The following is a 22774-nucleotide window of genomic DNA, read 5'->3' as shown; positions in this document are numbered from 1 at the left end:
GTGTCCAGCCAGGTACAGCAGGCAGGAACGGGCTGCCCCCATCCACCAGCTGCCTATTTGTACCTGGCCGGACACAACAATATAGGGAAGCCCTTTTTTTCTTAATTATTTCATGAATTTCATGAAATAATTAAAAAAAATTGAAGTGGGGCTTCGCACTATATTTGTGTCCAGCCAGGTGCAGCAGGCAGGAACGGGCTGCCCCCAACCACCAGCTGCCTATTTGTACCTGGCCGGACACAACAATATAGGGAAGGCCTTTTTTTCTTAATTATTTCATGAATTTCATGAAATAATTAAAAAAAAAGTACGTGGGGCTTCGCCCTATTTTTGTGTCCAGCCAGGTACAACTAGGCAGCTGGGGGCTGGAATCTGCAGCGCAGGGAGGCCCAAGCTTTCTGGGCCCCCCCCCGCTACAAATTGCAGTCCGCAGCCACCCCGGAAAATGGCGCGTTCATAGAAGCGCCATCTTCTGGCGCTGTACCCAACTCATCCAGGGCCCTGGTGCGGTGGCTCACTGGGTAATAAAGGGGTTAGGGCCAGCTTGGTATTATCAGCTGGCCCCAAGCCCAAAATTCATGGGGTCACGCCAGTATTAGACATGACCGCCATGAATTTCTAGTAAAGTATTTAAAAAAAACACAACACCCAGAATAAAGTCCTTTAATTGAAATAAAGACACAATTCTTTATTGTTCTAAATTAAACCATACTTACCATCACACCCATTCCAGCTGAAGCCAACGATCTCCTGCAATAAAAGAAAAATAATAAACCAACCTCATCCTTACCTTTCCATGGTTCCCACGACAGCTTCAGCTCTGCTACATCGAGATGACTGGCTGGACCGCAGCAGAACGCTGCCATCCAGTCTGTCATCCCGCAGACACTGAGAAGCGCAGGCATGCTTGCGCTCCTCACTGTCTCGCTGTGACGGCATCCAGATGAGCCAAGGTCATGTCCAATGAACTCGGCTCACCTCATGCACGTCACTGACAGCGTGGGAAAATTCTCACGCTGAAGTGCTGAGTGCAGGAGAATTCTCCCACTCTGTCAGTAATGTGCATGAGGTGAGCTCATGTCCAATGAACTCAGCTCACCTCCTGCACGTCACTGACAGCGTGGGAAAATTCTCCTGCAATCAGCGCTTCAGCGTGAGAATTTTCCCACGCTGTCAGTGACGTGCATGAGGTGAGCCGAGTTCATTGGACATGAACTCGGCTCATCTGGATGTCGTCACAGAGAGACGCTGAGCAGCGCAAGCAAGCCTGCGCTTCTCAGTGTCTGCGGGATGACAGGCTGGATGGCAGCGTTCTGCTGCGGTCCAGCCTGTCATCTCGATGTAGCAGAGCTGAAGCTGTCGTGGGAACCATGGAAAGGTAAGGATGAGGTTGCTTTATTATTTTTCTTTTATTGCAGGAGATCGTTGGCTTCAGATGGAATGGGCGTGATGGTAAGTATGGTTTAATTTAGAACAATAAAGGATTGTGTCTTTATTTCAATTAAAGGACTTTATTCTGGGTGTTTGTGTTTTTTTTAACTTTGACTATGGGGTTAGTAATGGGGGTGTCTTATAGACGCCTCTCCATTACTAATCTGGGCTTGATGTCAGCTGGCATTATAAGCTGACATCAACCCCAACCCTATTACCCCCTGCCACCGCACCAGGGCAGCGTGGAAGAGCGAGGCTAAGTGCCAGAATTGGCGCATCCTATGAATGCGCCATTTCTGGGGCGGCTGACGGCTGGTGTTTCTAGCCTGGGAGGGGGCCAATATTCATGGCTCCCTTCCTGGGCTATTAATATCAGCCCCCAGCTGTCTGCCTAGCCTTTGCTAGCTATTAAATTAGGGGGGACCCCACGTCATTTTTTTTGGGGGGTCCCCCATTTTAATAGCTAGTAAAGGCTATGTATTCAGCTGGGGGCTGATATTAGTAGCCTGGGAAGCTCCATGGGTATTACCCCCTTCCCAGGCTTCAAACATCTGCCCCAGCCGTCTGCTTAACCTCCGCTAGAGCCTAAAATTAAGGGGAACCCCACGCCAATTTTTTTAATAATAAATCCTTTATTTTAATACTAAATGACAAGTACAGTAACCAACACTATCACTGTACTTCATATATATGTGACTGACATGTTTCTATCTATCTAATCTATGTGTGATGCTCTATCTTTCTGTTCTAAATTGTCGGGTACCGCTGCTGAATTGCCGGCCGGCTTTTTTAAAGAGACAGTGCATGAAAACACTATTATTTTTTTAAATAAATCCTTTACACTAAATGACAAGTACAGTAAGCAACACTATCACTGTACTTATTATATATGTGACTGACATGTTTCTATCTATCTAATCTATGTGTGAAGCTCTATTCTTTCTGTTCTAAATTGTCGGGTACAGATGCTGAATTGCCGGCCGGCTTTTTTAAAGAGACAGTGCATGAAAACACTAATATTTTTTTTAATAAATTCTTTACACTAAATGACAAGTGCAGTAACCAACACTGTCACTGTGCTTCTTATATGTGTGACTGACATGTTTCTATCTATCTAATCTATGTGTGATGCTCTATTCCTTCATGTCTAAATTGTCGGGTACCGGTGTATGCCGCTGCTGAATTTGCCGGCCGGCTTTTTTAAAGAGAGTGTCTTCTGAGCAGTTTGTCAGCTTTTGGACACCTTTGCAGGTGTTTTCTATGTGTTTATATGTGTTTTTGTTTGCCTGCCATTGGTTTTAACGGTGTTCGACGGTGTTCTAAGGTGTTCGACGAACAGTTCGACGAACAGTTCCTCGAACATCCCGGTGTTCGACGAACCGAACCCGAACACTACGGGGGTGGCTCAACACTACCAGTGACTTAAAACTAAAATCCTCCATAATCCGAACTTCCCACTCCCGTCTCCAAGATTTCTCGCGTGCTGCGCCAATTATTTGGAATGCACTACCCAGGACAGTTCGATTAATTCAAAATACCCACAGTTTCAAGTGGACCCTAAAAACACATTTCTTTAGCCTGGCGTATCGCCTCCACACACTATCTGTCCATCCCAGTTGTCCGTCCCAGTTTTCCCCCATATTAAAATCTTCTTCAATTTCAGGTTCATACCAACCATGCACATAATAGCTTCAGTCAGGACTGCACACATACTGGCAGGCGACCAGTCCATGTATTATTTATCCTATTTAGTATATCTAGGCTGCATTATACAATATATGTACTTTCTACCTTTTGTGTTTTCCCCATTTCCTCATAGACTGTAAGATTGCGAGCAGGGCCCTCACTCCTTTTGATATGAGATATGTTTATTCTGTATTGTTTGTATAAGTCCCCCCTAAAATTTGTAAAGTGCTGCGGAATATGTTGGCTCTATAAAAATAAAAATTATTATTATTATTATTATATATAAAGGGTTTTTCCAACATTAGACTAATGGTGACCTAACCTATCATTACCACCCCCACCAACAACTGTTATTATTCAGGCTCACAGCCTTGTTCTCTGTGTATTTGCCACTGCCAGTAACTGTAGCTCATCTATTGCAGAGAATAGGAGCTGAGTTTCATTTCTTGGCAGTGGCCACTAGATTAGAGATAGGGATGTGTGGCTCTATTCACCGTTTACATCCGGTTGGCGGAGTTAACAGCTGATTGGTGGGAGTGCCAGGTCTTTGATAACCACCTATCTGATATTGATGTTCTCTCTAAATGATATTTAATTGATGTCTTAAGGCCGGAAATCCCCTCTAAGGCTGTGTTTCCATCTGCATTGGAGGCTCCATTGTAGATTTTGTGAAAAAGCTAGACAATTCAGGCTCTATCAGATACTATAAGCGTCTGTCATCTGCCAGCATTTTGTAATTCTGTTCCATTATGGGCAATTATAGCACAGATGTGAACAAAGCTTTGTCTTGTAGGAATGCTCAATACTGATAGGAAATATGATAGTCTGGTCAAAGAAGTAGGGGACTAGGAAAAAGTCAGTTCAGTTGGGTTCAAATAGCGCTAACTCAATGGAGAAAAAATAGTTTTTTTATGTTGGTTAGTTGAGCAGTGGGAGGTGGTGACCTGCATCATTTTTAGTCCACTAGATGGTGTCTTCAAATAATTTTGGGCTGTGTAGTATTTTTGCTGTTTTTTTAAGGTTTGATCTTCGGCAAGGTTCAATGTTCCTAGCTAGTCAATTGTTTGAGCTTGTAGACTTTTTCACTCCACAAACTCAATAATTTAAAGGGAACATGTCACCATGAAAATGCAGTCCAATCTGCAGGCACCCTGTTAAAAGCAGGGCTGGATAGAATGAAATATAGTTCTTTTGGAAAAAGATTCAGCATAACCTGGGTTTTAATCAATTAAACCTCTCTGTGAGATTATTGGTCAAGTGGCTGGTCCTATCAAGGACTGGCAGGTTTCTATGTATAAGAGTGCATAGAGAGACAGCTATCAGTCACTGATGGGACCGCCTACTGGACCAAAAAGCCATAAAAGAGAAGAGATTCAAATAATTAAAACACAGGTTATACTGAATCTTTTCTCACAAAGCTATGTAATAATTTACTCAGCTCCCCCTGCTCTATAACATGGTGCCTGTAGATTGAACCGCACTTTAATGGTGACAGGTTCTCTTTAATGTTGATATCAGAATGTTGGTGCTTGCTATTAATTTGGAAAATAATTTTGAGAATGTCTGGTTAGTAAGATGATTTTATGAGTCTTGGATGTGAATGATGATCTGAGAATTTAAACAAAACAACCAGATCTGTAATGGACCACATCTAACAATGCATCAGCAATGCAGGGGTCTGGTACACCAGAAAGGTAATCCTTTTTGACATACCAGATATTTACTTCAATGTTTATCAGCTCCTACATGATTAGCTTTTAATACAATCTATCATGAGAAGTTGAATCATTGAGATTAATATATGGAAAAAGTAAAACAAGTGAAGAATTCAAAAGTATAAAGTAAAAAAAAATATGTAAGCATGAAACTAGCATGAAATTGGGAATTACTTTTCTGACCAACACATCTTTTTAGGCAAAGAGCCAAGTAAAAAAGATGTTAATCAACTCACGGTTCTGAAGGTGATGCTTCTTCCAAGGAGAAGATAGAGACACATATGGACAAGAAGAGAAGCCGCATTTTGGGTTAAGACTTTTGCTTCTTTTTTGTGAGATTCTCTAACACTACTAACATTCAGGCTTCGCAGATTAGACCCCTGCTGTGACTTTGATGAAATGACTAAGGGCAGGAGGTCTTTTTGTGTGAGGGAATTTTGGCTTAAATATTACATTGCAACACAGGTTCAAATAACTGCTATCAGACAAATCTGTTTTACTCTTGTATCACTCAGAGAATCGTGCCAATGTGGAGCTCTCAACTCAAACATACGGTAGTCAATAAACAGTGAACCTTGGACGAGGCCAATATGAGGGTTAGTAAATAACTTAGTCATCAAGTTTAACAGCAACTTCAAACTTTTTGTCTACTATGAGACACCAGGGGTATTCTGCCAAACATAAGGTCTTTTTAAAAGTGTCATGTTAAGGCTGCGTGCCCACGATGCGTTTTTCATGCGTTTATGCTGCGGAATTTCCGCAGCGGAAACGCATCAAAAACGCATGGTAATCCGCACCCCATGGTCCCCAATGGCATTCCGCAATGTCAATGCACATGCTGCAGATTTTTCCGCAGCGTTTCTGCAGCGCAAATAAATCCGCAGCATGTTCATTAATTTTGCGGAAGCGCAGCGGAAGCGCCGCCATTGACTTGCATTGAGATGCATAGAATCCGTGTCTGTACATTTGTACAAGCGGATTATATGCGTCTCTATGTGCGGATGGTACCCAGTTCTGGAGGAGAGAAGACTCTCATCCAGACCTGGGTACCATTGTACCTGTAAAAAAAAGAATAAAATAAAAAATATATTCACCTGTCCGGCGGCCCCTGCAGCGCTTCTCCTTCCAGGACCTGAGATGACATCATGGTCATGTGACCGCAGGCTGTCTCGCGAGATGCCGGCAACCCGGAAGAAGCCAGGACGAGAGCGACAGCACACGCGGCAGCACACGCGGCGGGGGATCGGGGGTAAGTATAGCTTTATTTTTTTATTTTTACGGTCACACTATATATGCCTTTTGCATGGATTTATATAGTGTGACCTAGTTGTCAAGCACTTTCCAAGTGATACTATCGCCTGGAAAGTGCTTGTCAGTCCGCATGCGGAAACACATGCGTTAACGCATGTGGGTACGCATGTGAATCTGCATGTATTCCGCATGTATTCTGCAGGAAAAACGCATGCACAATCTGCATGCGTTTTTTCTGCCAGGGAGATGCAGAAATGCTGCAGAAATTTTCTGCTTCATTTCTGCATCGTGGGCACATAGCCTCATTTAGATAATTATATATTTGTTCCGGGTCTACAGGAAAAGAGTCTTTGCAGAAGAAATTTGTTTTAAAAACATGTCTCTATGCAGCCCTGAGCAACTCTATAATTTATACCCCTGACTAGATTCAGATCCTCATCATATGACGACACCAGCTCGCTTCTACTCCTCTCTCAGATCACACGTCATACCATACATAATACACGCGATATGTGCTTGCTTGGCCGCTCCTAAAATGAACGTATAGCCATTACGGATGTCTGTTCATTGACTGCCTTTAACCTTGCTTTACAGTAGTGCATGTGTAAATATTGTGACCAGCCCAGGGGATGGGGATGACTCAGTACCCGGGCCTTTGCCTGGCTTTGGGGATGTCGCGGTGGTCGGCTCCCGGGCCCGTACCCTGGGGTCACTCTTTAAAAGGGTGGATATTAGATTTGTTATTTTTATGAAAGTTCGTGACGCCACCTGTGGCTTCTAGTGAGGATCACCAGCACTGCGCAGTCCACTGAGGCCGGTGATAAGGCAGCTTGATGGAATAGCTTCCCACAGGTGGAGTTAGGCCTCAGGGCAGTGTATGAAGGGGGATGCAGGACAGGCTAGACCCGGCCGGGTCAGAGCAAGAACAGGAACAGACACGATAGTCACTTCAGTACCTTTTACTGATGGAAATTCAGGCACATCCCGGAGCACTGTAGGGTGAAGGGTGCATATCAGGATCCTCCCCAATGAGCGAGTGTAGGGCCTCCTGTTTCTTGCCTCTGCGTAGTAAGTTTCTGACCTGCCTGGAGCTAGGCCTAACTTTGTCTCTGTCCTGTGCTGGCTGACCTTGTGGTAGGGCCTTTTCTTGGAGTACACGCTCCTCAACTTGCGGGGCCTATGTGTCTCCTGGCTCTGTTACGTATCAGCACTTTAGCGATCCTGGGACTTGTAGTTCTCCAGGGATTCCGGTTATGCCTTACTGGGTCATAGAGATCCCGGTAAGCTTCGGACCCGGTGTCCGGTAAATGCTTCTTTGGGGTGAGCTAGTTAAGCTCCTCTGCCCCCTATGTACTAACTCTCCACTTGCCTTCGGCCTACTCGGGCCCTCACTAGGCTATACACACAAACGGCAGCTTGCCGCGCTTCACCGATCTTATGGCGCCGGCACACCTAAAGCTCCCTATTCTGAGCCTCAACTGAGTCTGGGCTGTGCTCCACTGCAGACTAACTTCTCTCAGGCTTCTCTACTGCAGGAGCTCCTCAGAGGAACTGCTGAATCACTCTCTGTCGACTCCAGACTAGACCAGACTGAGCTACCTAGCTCCACCTTCCCTTTTTATTTCCCTAATGGGCTCCCTCTGGTGGTCTGAGGTGGAAGGTGGAGATGTGTGAATGTTTATGGGGGCCTCTTGTGGAGGAATCCATCAATGCACTCTTCCAGGATCTATGATACCAAGCGCAGCTGGGCGTCACATTCCCCCCTAGCAAAGCTCAGCACTCCCGGGCTGAAGTACATTTTATATCAACTGGAACAATGAACAACGCATTAACAATCATCCCTTTATGGGAGGCACATTTCTTAAATGTTGCATAACAATAACAAATACAAAGTGTCCTCAGAATTCAAGTCTCTTTTGGTGAGGTTCCCAGACAGGATGTCCATCTCACTGGGTAGAGTACTTGGTGGTTAGAGGGACCTTTCCCAAACCCTCAACGTAGGCCCTGGGGTGGCTGCAGGGCATGAAGATCCCGAGTTGGACCTCCAATAGAGCCACTCCAGACAGGTTTTCCTTCTGAGGTCACCTAAAGGGGCACTCCAGGGAGTGCAATTATTTACAAGCAGCAGTTTTTGGGCTGCACATAGTCCTCAGCCACGAAGTTCTTAGGTAAGCAATAAAGAAAGTCCTTAGGCAAAACACAAAATAATAGAGACATACTTATAAGAAAGTACACAATATAATACAATACATTTCAATTTAATACCCCAGGGGTAACTATCTACATTTCCAGAAATTTGACTATTTACTGAGTGTACCTGACAGGGGGTTTACCTGCTATGTGTTGATTTGCGTAGTACCGGGATGCGTGATGTACTAGTAGGTGCACTACCTCCAAATGTGTCAGCACTAGGTGTGGAGGGGCTACATAACTGTATTGACCTCTCTACTGGACTAGCAAGCATACCATTGGCTGGGCCTTCTTGCTCTGTTCCAACTGGGGATCCTTCTTCCAGGGATTCTGCTTGAGCAGGCTCTTCTGCAGCACTTATAGGTTCTTCTTGCTATGGGTAGAAGGTGATTACAGGGATAACTACAGCTCCTCCTAGTCGAGGCCAATCTGCCGGGAAATCTCCTAAGTCAGTGTGGATCACCACTTCTTTAGGCTCCTCCGGTTTGGTGAGAGGCACTTCTTCTTGGGGTTTCAGTAAATCTGGACACAACTTTAGGTGGTCCCTGGACACTGTAGCAGACATTCTTCCTCCATCTTGACTGATTATGCAAGTCTTCTTGTTATCAAACCTTGACGGTAACACAGTGTAGGGTTCTCTCTCCCACTGGTCATCAAGTTTGTGATTTCGTCTTTTCCTTTTCAATACTGTTTCACCAGGTGTGAAAGGTTCTGCAGGCGCGTTTTTGTTGTAGTGCGCCTCCTGCTTTTCTCTCACCTTAGTAAGACTGTCCTCGACACAGGTTTGAACCCTCCTGTACTGCTCTTGTCTGGTCGTGTCCCAGACTTCAGTGGTCATATCAGCTTTAGGCTCAACAACACCAAGCTCCAGATCCATGGACAGCTTTCCTGGCCTTGCCCGCATGAGGTATGCCGGAGTGCAATTGGTGGAACTTACTGGTATAAGATTATACAGATCTACTAGATCTGGTAGTAGGTCTGGCCACTGGTTTCTCTCCTCAAGTGGTATAGTCTTTAGCAGGTCGATGATGATGTTGTTCATCTTTTCGCACAGACCATTGGTTTGTGGGTGGTACGGTGTAGTTCTTATCTTCTTACACCCGTACAAATGGCAGAACTCCTTGAACAACTCAGCCTCAAAGGCCGGGCCTTGGTCCGTCAGCACCTGCTCAGGATAACCATGGGGTCTACAGAAATACGCTTGGAACGTCTTTGCTGTTGTGTCTGCCGTCAGGCCTTTGACGGGGGTGACCACCAGGAAACGTGAGTAGTGATCCACCATGGTCAGAGCATAAGAGTACCCTGACCTGCTGGGGGACAGCTTGACATGGTCCAGGGCCACGATCTCCAGGGGTCGAGTCGTCTTGATGGGTTGCAGGGGTGCCTTCTGGCTGCCGAAGTCTTTTCTTCTTAGGCCACAGGGTCCACAGTCCCGGCACCACCTCTCAATGGAGCTGCGCATTCCTACCCAGTAGAATCGACACTTCAGCAGGGTCTCTAGCTTTTTCCAGCCAAAGTGCCCCGCCTGATCGTGGTAAGCCTCTAATACCATCTGGATGTCTGTCTTCGGGACCACTACCTGCCATACCATTTCATGGGTTTTTGGATTGACGTACCTCCGGCACAGCTTCTCACGGTAGATAAACAGCCGGCTTCTCTCGTTCCACAGCTACTTTGCTTGAAGAGACGCTTCCTTCTCCAGGGAGGCACCTTCTTGGGTTATTAGCTCCTTGATTCGGCTGACAACTGGGTCACTGTCCTGGGTCTCTTTCCAGCTATGGTGAGGCAGGGGGTTTAACGTCTTTCCACGCTGCCTCCTGGAGGCTCGTTGCTCGTGGATCATCCCATTCCGGTGAAAGGCAGGTAGCTTAATCTCTTCCAGGTCATCCACTTCTTCTTCTGTGTCTGACTGGTGAGGCATCCTAGACAGGGCATCGGCGTTGGCGTTCTTGCGGCCCGCCTGATATTTAATTGTAAATTGGTAATTCGACAGTCGCGCCATCCATCGTTGTTCCAGTGCCCCGAGCTTAGCTGTTTCAAGATGCGTCAAGGGGTTGTTATCAGTAAAGGCAGTGAACTTACTGGAGGCTAGATAGTGCTTAAACCTTTCAGTGATGGCCCAGACCAAGGCCAGGAACTCTAACTTAAAGCTGCTATAGTCTCTTAGTTCCTCTTCATCGGGCGGAGCTTCCTGCTTGCGTATGCGATCACTTTCTCTTGGCCATTCTGCTTCTGACTTAGAATAGCGCCCCATCCTTCGTTGCTGGCATCTGTATACAGCAGGAACGGTTGGCTGTAGTCAGGGTAGGCTAGGATCTCATTGCCTGTCAGGATCTCCTTCATCTCCTGAAACGACTCAACTTGCTCCTTACCCCAGTGGAATGGGGGATTTCTGCCTTTGGGGGACTGCCCTACCAGGAGGTCTTGCAGAGGAGCTGCTTTCTTGGAGTAGTCTTTTACGAACCTCCGGTAGTATCTTACTAGTCCCAAGAACTGACGCACCTCCTTGAGGTTCTTCTGCTCCGGCCACTTCTGGATGGCAGTGACTTTCTCTGGTTCTGGTGCTACCCCTTCCGGACTGACAATGTGCCCCAGGTACTGTACCTTTCTCTTGAGCAGGTGGCACTTTGAGGGCTTCAACTTCATCCCGTACCGGGACAGTAACTCAAATACCTCTGCTAGGTGTTTCAAGTGGTCCTCGTACGTTCTGGAGTACACTATTACATCGTCCAGGTAAAGTAACACAGTCTCGAAGTTGCGGTGTCCCAGGCAGTACTCCATCAATCTCTTGAACGTTCCAGGGGCATTGCAGAGTCCAAATGGCATACTGTTGAGCTCGCAGAGTCCCATCGGGGTAGTGAAGGCCGTCTTCTCCCTATCCTCCTCAGCCACAGCTACTTGCCAGTACCCACTAGTGAGGTCAAGGGTGGAAAAGTAATTTGCAGACTTTAAGGCAGCTAGGGACTCCTCTATGCATGGTAAAGGGTATGCATCTTTATGTGTAATGCGATTTACTTGTCGGTAATCTACACACATTCTCATGCTCCCGTCCTTTTTCCTAACTAGCACTAGGGGAGCTGCCCAGGGACTACAACTATCCCTTAATAGCCCTCGCCTTTCTCATGTCATGCAACATTTCCTTAGCCTTCTGGTAGTGTGCTGGTGGTATAGGCCTGTAACGTTCTTTGATCGGGGAATGGTCACCTGTGGGGATATGATGTTGAACCCCCTTAACCCTCCCGAAGTCAAGTGGATGTTTACTGAACACCTGCGAGTATTCTTGAACCACCCGGTGTATACCCTGTTTTTGATGGGCAGGAGTGGTGTCTGCTCCAACATGGAGTTGTTGACACCAATCCTCCACCTGGGTTGCAGGGTCATTATCCTCCTCTTCATCTGGTGAGGTTAAGGAATCCGCCTCATAAATACAGTTGTTATTTACAGCATGTAATTTGGCAACTGTGGCATAACGTGGCAATCTGACCTCATCTTCCCCACAGTTGAGAAGATTGACAGGCACCCTCCCATTACGTACATCTACCACCCCCCTGGCGGTTAAGAGTGTGGGTCTATGCTCGGAGCAAAGGGGTTCTACTACCGCCTGGTAGCTCTGTCCTCTAAGACCTATAGCAGCTCTACACCAGATGAGCATTTCACTCATTGGGGGGGATGACAATGGATATGGGGTCCCTTTCTCGCACATTACCGATTTCACCGTCTGTTAACCTTACTTGCTATTGGTACACCAGGACTCGGATCTCCTTCTGCAGTGCCCTTATTTGTCTTGGTCTGGCAGTGTCAGCTATCTGTTGGAGCAAGAACACAACTTCTCCCAAACAGTTACCTACAATGTTAGTGCCTAGTACCATATACGGATTTTTGTCATCAGGATTAGTCTCTACTACAATTAGCCCCTGGTCCTTCAGCTCCACTCTCCCCACCTTTACAGTCACATTCTTAACCCCAAGTAGGTTAAGGGGGAGTCCATTTGAGGCATAAACGGAAAGATTTGGAGATGGCAGACGTAGATTGTCCATGGACCTGAGATCCTGTGTCCAGCAGAGCATGCGTCGGGATCCCGTCCAGTACAATGGACAGGAAAGGTTTTCCTCAGACGAACCTGGTGTACCAGTCTGATGGGCCTGGTGAGTTTACTCCTGGGTGTCGGCCCTCGGACCCAGGGTTTTCTCGTTTAAAGGACAATTCTGGGCGATGTGTCCGGTCTTGCGGCAGCGGTAGCAGGTAGGGTCCTTCTGTGAACGGCGCTGGTCACTGGTCCTCGGTGAGGGTGGTGTTGGCCTCCTCCTCCTTCTCATCCAGAGGACATCCTCAGGGCTATCGGCTAACAGGATTTTCCCTCCTTCCTCGGGCTCCGTCCGCAGCTGCAGGGCACTCAGCATGGTGGTCAGGGTTTTGCTCAACTGACGCACCTCAGAGCGCAAACTGTCCAGTTCTTTAGGGGACGTTGCTGGAACCTTGGCTTCAGCAGCCACTGGGGAAAAGGTGGGTGTAGCAGGTAGTGTTGAGCCACCCCCGTAGTGTTCGAGTTCGGTTCGGTTCGTCGAACACCCGTGTGTTCGCCGAACTGTTCGTCGAACTGTTCGTCGAACACCTTCGAACACCATTAAAACCAATGGCAGGCAAACAAAAACACATAGAAACACATAGAAAACACCTTCAAAGGTGTCCAAAAGCTGACAAACTGCTCAGAAGACACAACTAACACATGGAAAAGTGACAAGTACATATAGTCATGCGAAAAGAAAAGAGGTGGAGGAGTAAAAGGAGGGGGAGACACAGATATAGGCATGTCATGCCCTTCTAAAATCCAAAAAGTGAGAAGCCGACACGGCCAGTCCGTTCCTGCCCGTGCCACCTCTGTGTCGCCGGGTTTGTGCCAAAGCCGTGGTGGACCCTGACGGCCAGCCCCTCTATCCCAATACTGGTGCCTGTCCGCCGGTGGGTCGAGGCCCCCCACGGTGGGGGGGGGGAGTAACATCTGCAGAAGGAAGACCATCTTCCAGCCAAACTAAGATGTCGACTTCTTTTCGTGGACAATGTGATACGATCCAATTCTTACGGACACGCCCATCGCTACAAATTCTAGATGAGGCACAAAAACAGCAGGTGCTTCAACGGATATCAAGTGCTCCTTCAAGTGGGCTCTCCATCACCTCAATTTCAACATCACAAATACTCCAGTCCTCAGAGGTGTCACCCCAATCGCACTTGCTTCCTCACAGCTCCCAAGTCTCCAGCTGCCCATCTGAGTATGGGGTAATACAGATGGTTGAGTCTGCACAGCTGTTTACTCATACTATAGCCTGGGAAACGGAGGTCTGCTCCAGAGCTTCTGTTAATCCAGATGAGGAAATGATCTGATCTGATGCCCAGAATCTTTATAAGTCGGATCCAAGACCAGATGAAGAAGGTTCTGAGCATAATGTAGACCCTTGTTCCCAAACTGTAACTCCTGTTGGTGGAGACAATGATGAAGACGATGATGAGACTCAAATACCTGATTGGAGCGACAACTTGACTTTTCGGTCAGGGCAGGAAGAGGTTGGCTCTGAGGACGACGGGTGTGATAACACACAGGGTGATGATGACGAGGTTGGAGATCCCACTTACTGTCAACCCACAGTCAGCCAGTCGATGAGGTCAGCAGAGGAGGTGGAGGAGGATGTGACTAGCCCTGGGGATGGGGATGACTCAGTACCCGGGCATTTGCCTGGCCTTGGGGATGTCGCGGTGGTCGGCTCCCTGGCCCGTACCCTGGGGTCTCTCTTTAAAAGGGTGGATAATTGTTAATTTTATAAGAGTTCATGACGCCACCTGTGGTATCTGGTGACAAGCACCAGCGCTGCAGCAGTCCACTGAGGCCGGTGATAAGGCAGCTCGATGGTATAGCTCCCCACAGGTGGAGATAGGTCTCAGGGCAGCGTATGCAGGGGGAATGCAGGACAGGCGAGACCCAGCTGGGTCAGAGCAAGAACGGGAACGGACACGGTAGTCACTTCAGTACCTTTTACTGGTGGAAATTCAGGCACATCCCGGAGCACTGTAGGGTGAAGGGTGCATATCAGGATCCTCCCCAATGAGCGGGTGTAGGGCCTCCTGTTTCTTGCCTCTGCGTAGTAAGTTTCTGACCTGCCTGGAGCTAGGCCTAACTTTGTCTCTGTCCTGCGCTGGCTGACCTTGTGGTAGGGCCTTCTATTGGAGTTCACGCTCCCAGTATGCGGGGCCTAAGCGTCTCCTGGCTCTGTTACATATCAGCACCTTAGCGATCCTGGGACTTGTAGTTCTCCAGGGATTCCGGTTATGCCTTACTGGGTCATAGAGATACCGGTAAGCTCGGATCCTGTGTCCGGTAAATGCTTCGGGGTGAGCTGGTTAAGCTCCTCTGCCCCTTATGTACTAACTCGCCACTCGCCTTCGGCCTACTCGGGCCCTCACTAGGCTATACACACTAACGGCAGCTTGCCGCGCTTTACTGATCTTACGGCACCGGCACACCTTAAGCTCTATCTGGGCTCCCTGAATCTAGCAAGCAGGAGCCTCGTGCTCCACTGCTGAACTATTAACTGCGTTCTCTAGACTAGACTGAGCTCCACTGCAGACTGACCTCTCTTAGGCTTCTCTACTGCAGGAACTCTTCAGAGGAACTGAACTGCCTAGCTCCATCTTCCCTATTTATATCCCTAACGGGCTCCCTCTGCTGGTCTGAGGTGGAAGTTGGAGATGTGTGAATGTTTATGGGGGCCTCTTGTGGAGGATTCCATCAATGCACTCTTCTAGGATCTGTGATACCAAGCGCAGCGGGGCATCACAGATGCTATTGATGACGAGGTTAGGTTGCGCCTTCCTGAACAGAGACGGAGTACTGGAAGCACGTCAACAACTGCATCCTCAACCACAACTCTGCCTCTGACCACAAGTCGTAGTGGCTCTTCAGGTCACATGGGCTCTAAGCCTTGCATAGCCTGGGCATTTATTCAGATCGATAAGGATGACCCAACTCGTGTTATCTGTAATATTTGTCAGCAAAAGCTAAGTAGAGGCCAAAAAATCCATAGTTTGAGTACTTCATGCATGTACCGTCACATGGATATAAAGCATAAGTTGCAGTGGGAAGCTCACTGTGCTACAATGCGGCCTAGCCGGCCGGGCCAACCACCGTCTGCCCCATCTTGTGCATCTGCAGCCTCTTCATCCTTTGTGACTGGGGGGACAGCAGTCACACATGTTTTTGGACGCAGATCTGCCACCTCTTTACCCGCAACAGCCAGTGTGATTGGCAGGTCGTCAGTTCACTGGGAAGTGGAAACACCTGCTAGTGTTGAACGCTCTCCGACATCGAGAGCACCACCTTTGGATCAAGGCAACCTAACATGTCCGCCTGCATCTTCCTCACAGACCGGCAGTTTGCCGGGGACACCCTACTCAACACCGTCTAAGCACAACAGCCAGCCCTCGGTCCCTCAGATGTGGAAAAGTAAAAGACCATTTCCTCCTAGCCATGAGAAAGCTAAGAGGTTGAATTTCACCATCTGCAAGCTGTTGGCTACAGAAATGCTGCCTTTCCACCTGGAGGACACAGAGGATTTTCAAGACCTTATGTCTGTCACAGTGCCCCAGTACCAGATGCCCAGTCGGCACTACTTCTCAAAGAAAGGTGTGCCTGCGCTCCACTAGCATGTCGCACACAACATCACCGCTTCTTTGAGAAACTCTGTGTGTGACAGGGTGCACTTCACCACAGACACTTGGACGAGAAGGCATGGACAGGGGCGTTACATGTCGCTGACTGGGCACTGGGTAACTATGGTGACAGCAGGATAAGGGGCTGCTGTCCAAGTCTTACCGTCCCCACGAGTTGTGCGTCATTCCTCTTTATCTCGAAGTTCCTCCACTGCTTCTGCCTCCTCAACCTCCTCTCGGTCCTCCACCTGCACCCAAAGCCTGTCTGGTAATGCCACCTGCTTTCTAACTGCGCGGAAGGAATCCTGCACACCTCCTTACTATGCTGGCAGCAGGGCTCAACGGCATCAGTGTTTACTTTGAAATGTCTGGGAAATGTGAGTCACACAGCTGAGGAGTTGTGGTCAGCTCTGGAGACCCAGTTTCATGAAAGGTTGTCTCCACTGGACCTGCAACCAGGGAAGGCCATGTGCGACAATGCTGCAAACCTGGGTGCGGCACTTCGCCGGGGCAATGTCACACACGTGCCTTGTATGGCTCACGTGTTGAACCTGGTTGTCCAGCAATTTTTAGCCCACTATCCCGGACTAGATGGCCTTCTGCAGAGGGCACGGTCGCTGTGTGCTCACTTCCGCCGTTCGCATCCCGCAGTTCAACGACTTACATCTCTACAGAAGTCGTTGGGCCTGCCAGTTCACCGGCTGAAATGCGATGTGCCGACACGGTGGAATTCAACTCTGCACATATTGCAGCGACTGTGGCAGCACCGACAAGCCCTGGTGCAATACGTTCTGACGTATAGCCTGGGCTAACGAGATCCAGAGGTGGGGCAAATCACGCTGCAGGAGTGGTCTCAGATCAGGGACCTATGAAGTTGACGCGCCCCCTGGGCCATGGGGTACCCTGAGCCGGGTCGGTAGACGCTGGGGGTTGTAGTCACTGTGGCGGTGACCCAGTCCGTGACCCAGGGCGGTCAATCCAAGGGTAATTTGTATATATGGATTTTATAATGTCTGACTACGCCACCTGTGGAGTGCGGCCAAAGGGGCCACCGCTGCGGAACAGTCCTCTGAAGCTGGTGGTTTTGCAGCAACGGTATTATTACTCACCACAGGAAGAGTGTAGCTTCAGGGCAGTGTAGGTGGATGATGGTGGTTGTAGTGCAGGGAGTCAGTAATGAACACAGAGTCCGTGTGATGCCGTCTCAAGATATTACTCACAGTTGTTGTAGTCCAGATTACAGGTACCAGAGCAATCTCCCCCGTCGTGCTGTGCATACTCAGTGAGGGGCTCAGTCCACCCCCAGATAGCTCCGGAGTACTTAGCAGGACCCCGTTCTGTGTGTCCTTTCTCTGGCCTTCTCCCTGCACCTCACACCCAGTGACACTTCTATCCGGTATCCTCAGGCCTTGGCGGGTGACGTGTGTTCCGTCCCCTGGGTCCTATGTGGCTACCTTCTTAGTGAGACTGGTGTGGACTTTTGCCTGCAGTACATGAAATGCAGCAGCCTCCGGTTTCTAGTTGAGCCTTGCTGTTTCTCCGCTAGTTGAGGGACCGGTTCCCCTTATCTGGCCTGACCCCTCTACCTCCTGGTAGCAGCGGGAGTACAGGTGGCCTTCTGCACGGCCCGTAGCCGTAGGGTCCCTTCGGTTCCTGGAGCCTTCCAGCTCCCACTCCTCTCTTCTCTTCTTCAGTCCTGGGCCTCCCAGGCTAGGCCCGCCTCCGGAGCAGAGCTCATGCCTAGTCTCTGCTCCTGTCACTTTTCCTCCTCTGTCTGGCTTGCTCTTTCTAAGATGGCTTCCTATTTATACTCTCTTTGTCATGTGATCCCCTAAGCTGCTCCCCTAAGCACCCACTACATAGGACCCTCAAACCAGCTAGGGACCTGGGACTGTGCTCTCCCTTAGGAGCAATCTCACCCTACCCCCACTGCAGGTATGTGTTGGATGCAGGAGTTAGGGTCCCGAGCCATACGCCTTCCTTACCTGAGGGTGAGATACCACACCTCTGGGTGAGATGCAGTAATTCTGTGGTGACTGAACCCTCAGGGGCGCCACACACCCTTCTGCACAGTTTTGAAATGGCGACGAAGATGTTTAGTGCTGACGACGATGCCATTATCAGCATGACTATTCCGGTGATTTACATGCTGGAGCACACATTAAACAGAATTCAGAGTCAGGTGGTGGGACAAGAGGAGGTGGAGGAAGTAGAGGAGGAGTCGTATGTGGAAGGGATAACATCTACAAGGTCCAGACGGTTGGCAGTACCAAGGCGGCAGGCATGGGAGGGTGGGGGAGAGGGATTAACCAGGGCGCATGGTAGCAGCCAAACTGTTGAGGAAGGTGCAGGAGCCGAGGAAGAAGTGGAGGACGAACTGGCGATGGGCATGGAAGACTCATCAGATGAGGGAGACCTTGATCACATTTCTGTTGTGCGAGGTTGGAGGGAGAGGGCAGAGGAAGGAAGCATGATTCTTACCTCGCTACCAACACAACAAGGACTTGGTCCTTCTGGATGCGCAAGACACATGAGTGTCTTCTTGCTGCACTACCTGCAACATGACCCCCGGATTGTCAGAATTCGAAGTAATCCCGACTACTGGGTTGCCACACTCTTAGATCCCCGGTACAAAAGTATATTTGCCGAAATAATTCCTGCCATAAAAAGGTATTGACGAATGCAGGAGTATCTGCAGACGCTGTTGCAGAATCTTACATGTGCTTTTCCACAAAACACCAGTGGTGCACGTAGTGAATCTCACAGTTCTAACTTGCCAACGGTGGGACTGTCGAGTCTTCATCACTCAAACAGTAACAGTAACACAGTATCTGCTGGTAACAGCAATTTTGTGGAATCGTTTCACCACTTTTTTAGACCATCCTTTGCAAGGCCACAGGAGACAAGAAGTCTGACACATAGTCAATGCCTAGAGAGGATGGTACAGGAGAATCTCCAAGTGAACATCGAAGCCATGACTGTGTCACTGGACCCTTGCTCATTTTGGTATTCCAATCTGGAAAAATCGCCGGAGCTCGCCACTCACGCCTTGGAGATCTTGTCATGCCATGCAGCCAGCGTTCTGTCTGAATGTGTGTTCAGCGCTGCTGGTGGTGTGCTGACAGATAAGCGCACGCGGCTGTCCACTGAGAATTAGTGTTGAGCCACCCCCGTAGGGATCGGGTTCGGTTCGGTTCGTCGAACACCGGGATGTTCGAGGAACTGTTCGTCGAACTGTTCGTCGAACACCTTAGAACACCGTCGAACACCGTTAAAACCAATGGCAGGCAAACAAAAACACATAGGAACACATAGAAAACACCTTCAAAGGTGTCCAAAAGCTGACAAACTGCTCAGAAGACGCTTTCTTTAAAAAAGCCGGCCGGCAATTCAGCAGCGGCATACACCGGTACCCGACAATTTAGACATGAAGGAATAGAGCATCACACATAGATTAGATAGATAGAAACATGTCAGTCACATATATATGAAGTACAGTGACAGTGTTGCTTACTGTACTTGTCATTTAGTGTAAAGGATTTATTAAAAAATATAATAGTGTTTTCATGCACCGTCTCTTTAAAAAAGCCGGCCGGCAATTCAGCAGCGGTACCCGACAATTTATAACAGACAGAATAGAGCTTCACACATAGATTAGATAGATAGAAACATGTCAGTCACATATATAATAAGTACAGTGACAGTGTTGGTTACTGTACTTGTCATTTAGTATTAAAATAAAGGATTTATTATTAAAAAAAATTGGCGTGGGGTTCCCCGTAATTTTAGTCTCTAGCGGAGGTTAAGCAGACAGCTGGGGCAGATGTTTGAAGCCTGAGAAGGGGGTAATACCCACGGAGCTTCCCAGGCTACTAATATCAGCCCCCAGCTGAATACCTAGCCTTTACTAGCTATTAAAATGGAGGACCCCCCCCAAAAAAATGACGTGGGGTCCCCCCTAATTTAATAGCTAGCAAAGGCTAGGCAGACAGCTGGGGGCTGATATTAATAGCCCAGGAAGGGAGCCATGAATATTGGCCCCCTCCCAGGCTAGAAACACCAGCCGTCAGCCGCCCCAGAAATGGCGCATCCTATGGATGCGCCAATTCTGGCACTTAGCCTCGCTCTTCCACGCTGCCCTGGTGCGGTGGCAGGGGGTAATAGGGTTGGGGTTGATGTCCGCTTATAATGCCAGCTGACATCAAGCCCAGGTTAGTAATGGAGAGGCGTCTATAAGACACCCCCATTACTAACCCCATAGTCAAAGTTAAAAAAAAACCACAAACACCCAGAATAAAGTCCTTTAATTGAAATAAAGACACAATTCTTTATTGTTCTAAATTAAACCATACTTACCATCACGCCCATTCCAGCTGAAGCCAACGATCTCCTGCAATAAAAGAAAAATAATAAAGCAACCTCATCCTTACCTTTCCATGGTTCCCAGGACAGCTTCAGCTCTGCTACATCGAGATGACAGGCTGGACCGCAGCAGAACGCTGCCATCCAGCCTGTCATCCCGCAGACACTGAGAAGCGCAGGCATGCTTGCGCTCCTCAGTGTCTGACTGTGACGGCATCCAGATGAGCCGACAATGAACTCGGCTCAACTCATGTACGTCACTGACAGCGTGGGAAAATTCTCCTGCACTCAGCGCTTCAGCGTGAGAATTTTCCCACGCTGTCAGTGACGTGCATGAGGTGAGCCGAGTTCATTGGACATGACCTCGGCTCATCTGGATGCCGTCACAGCCAGACACTGAGTAGCGCAAGCAAGCCTGCGCTTCTCAGTGTCTGCGGGATGACAGGCTGGATGGCAGCGTTCTGCTGCGGTCCAGCCTGTCATCTCGATGTAGCAGAGCTGAAGCTGTCGTGGGAGCCATGGAAAGGTAAGGATGATGTTGCTTTATTATTTTACTTTTATTGCAGGAGATCATTGGCTTCAGCTGGAATGGGCGTGGCGGTAAGTATGGTTTAATTTAGAACAATAAAGAATTGTGTGTTTATTTCAATTAAAGGACTTACTTTTTTCTGGGTGTTTGTGTTTTTTTTAAATACTTTACTAGAAATTCATGGTGGTCATGTCTAATATTGGCGTGACCCCATGAATTTCGGGCTTAGGGCCAGCTGATAATGCCAAGCTGGCCTTAACCCCTTTATTACCCAGTGAGCCACCGCACCAGGGCCCTGGATGAGTTGGGTACAGCGCCAGAAGATGGCGCTTCTATGAACGCGCCATTTTCCGGTGCGGCTGCGGACTGCAATTTGCAGCGGGTGGGGCCCAGAAAGCTTGGGCCTCCCTGCGCTGCAGATTCCAGCCCCCAGCTGCCTAGTTGTACCTGGCTGGACACAAAAATAGGGCGAAGCTCCACGTATTTTTTTTTTAAATTCATGAAATTCATGGAATAATTAAGAAAAAAAGGGCTTCCCTATATTGTTGTGTCCGGCTAGGTACAAATAGGCAGCTGGTGGTTGGGGGCAGCCCGTTCCTGCCTGCTGTACCTGACTGGACACAAATATAGGGCGAAGCCCCACATCAATTTTTTTTTCATTATTTCATGAATTTCCTGAAATAATTTAAAAAAAATTGACGTGGGGCTTCGCCCTATATTTGTGTCCAGTCAGTTACAGCAGGCAGGAACGGGCTGCCCCCAACCACCAGCTGCCTATTTGTACCTGGCCAGACACAACAATATAGGGAAGCCCTTTTTTAAAAAAATTATTTCATGAAATAATTAAAAAAAAATTGACGTGGGGCTTCGCACTATATTTGTGTCCAGCCAGGTACAGCAGGCAGGGACGGGCTGCCCCCAACCACCAGCTGCCTATTTGTACCTGGTTGGACACAACAATATAGGGAAGCCCTTTTTTTCTTAATTATTCCATGAATTTCATGAAATAATTTTAAAAAAAAGTGCGTGGGGCTTCGCCCTATTTTTGTGCCCAGCCAGGTACAACTAGGCAGCTGGGAGCTGGAATCCGCAGCGCAGGGAGGCCCAAGCTTTCTGGGCCCCACCCGCTGCAAATTGCAGTCCGCAGCCGCCCCAGAAAATGGCGCGTTCATAGAAGCGCCATCTTCTGGCGCTGTACCCAACTCATCCAGGGCCCTGGTGCGGTGGCTCACTGGGTAATAAAGGATTTAAGGCCAGCTTGGCATTATCAGCTGGCCCTAAGCCCGAAATTCATGGGGTCACGCCAATATTAGACATGACCACCATGAATTTCTACTAAAGTATTTAAAAAAACACAACACCCAGAATAAAGTCCTTTAATTGAAATAAACACACAATTCTTTATTGTTCTAAATTAAACCATACCTACCATCACACCCATTCCAGCTGAAGCCAATGTCTTCTGCAATAAAAGTAAAATAATAAAGCAACCTCATCCTTACCTTTCCATGGTTCCCACGACAGCTTCAGCTCTGCTACATCGAGATGACAGGCTGGACCGCAGCAGAAAGCTGCCATCCAGCCTGTCACCCCGCGGACACTCAGAAGCGCAGGCATGCTTGTGCTCCTCAGTGTCTCGCTGTGACGGCATAAAGATGAGACAAGCTCATGTCCAATGAACTCGGCGCACCTCATGCACGTCACTGACAGCGTGGGAGAATTCTCCTGCACTCAGCACTTCAGCGTGAAAATTCTCCCACGCTGTCAGTGACGTACATGAGGTCAGCTGAGTTCATTGGACATGAATGAGCTCACCTCATGCACGTCACTGACAGCGTGGGAGAATTCTCACGCTGAAGTGCTGAGTGCAGGAGAATTTTCCCACGCTGTCAGTGACGTGCATGAGGTG

The 22774-nt window shown here is 48.5% G+C and overlaps 1 protein-coding gene across 1 annotated transcript in view; it reads right to left on the bottom strand.

Annotated features, from left to right (window-relative positions):
- Positions 1–5275, bottom strand: part of LOC141273399 (alpha-2-macroglobulin-like protein 1) — a 131368-nt gene extending 126093 nt beyond the window's left edge. The window contains exon 1 of the mRNA XM_073685169.1: positions 5069–5275. Coding sequence (XP_073541270.1) covers positions 5069–5136 — 68 coding nt within the window. The 5' untranslated portion in view covers positions 5137–5275. The remainder of the gene's footprint in view (positions 1–5068) is intronic.
- Between the last annotated feature and the right edge of the window lie 17499 nt (positions 5276–22774).

This window comes from Phyllobates terribilis, unplaced genomic scaffold (genome assembly GCF_046119375.1).
Source record: "Phyllobates terribilis strain yellow unplaced genomic scaffold, ASM4611937v1 Scaffold_5__5_contigs__length_657084704, whole genome shotgun sequence".
NCBI classification, from domain to species: domain Eukaryota; kingdom Metazoa; phylum Chordata; class Amphibia; order Anura; family Dendrobatidae; genus Phyllobates; species Phyllobates terribilis.
Note: the sequence above shows the minus strand (reverse complement) of the source record. Positions and strands in the feature narration are given on the sequence as shown.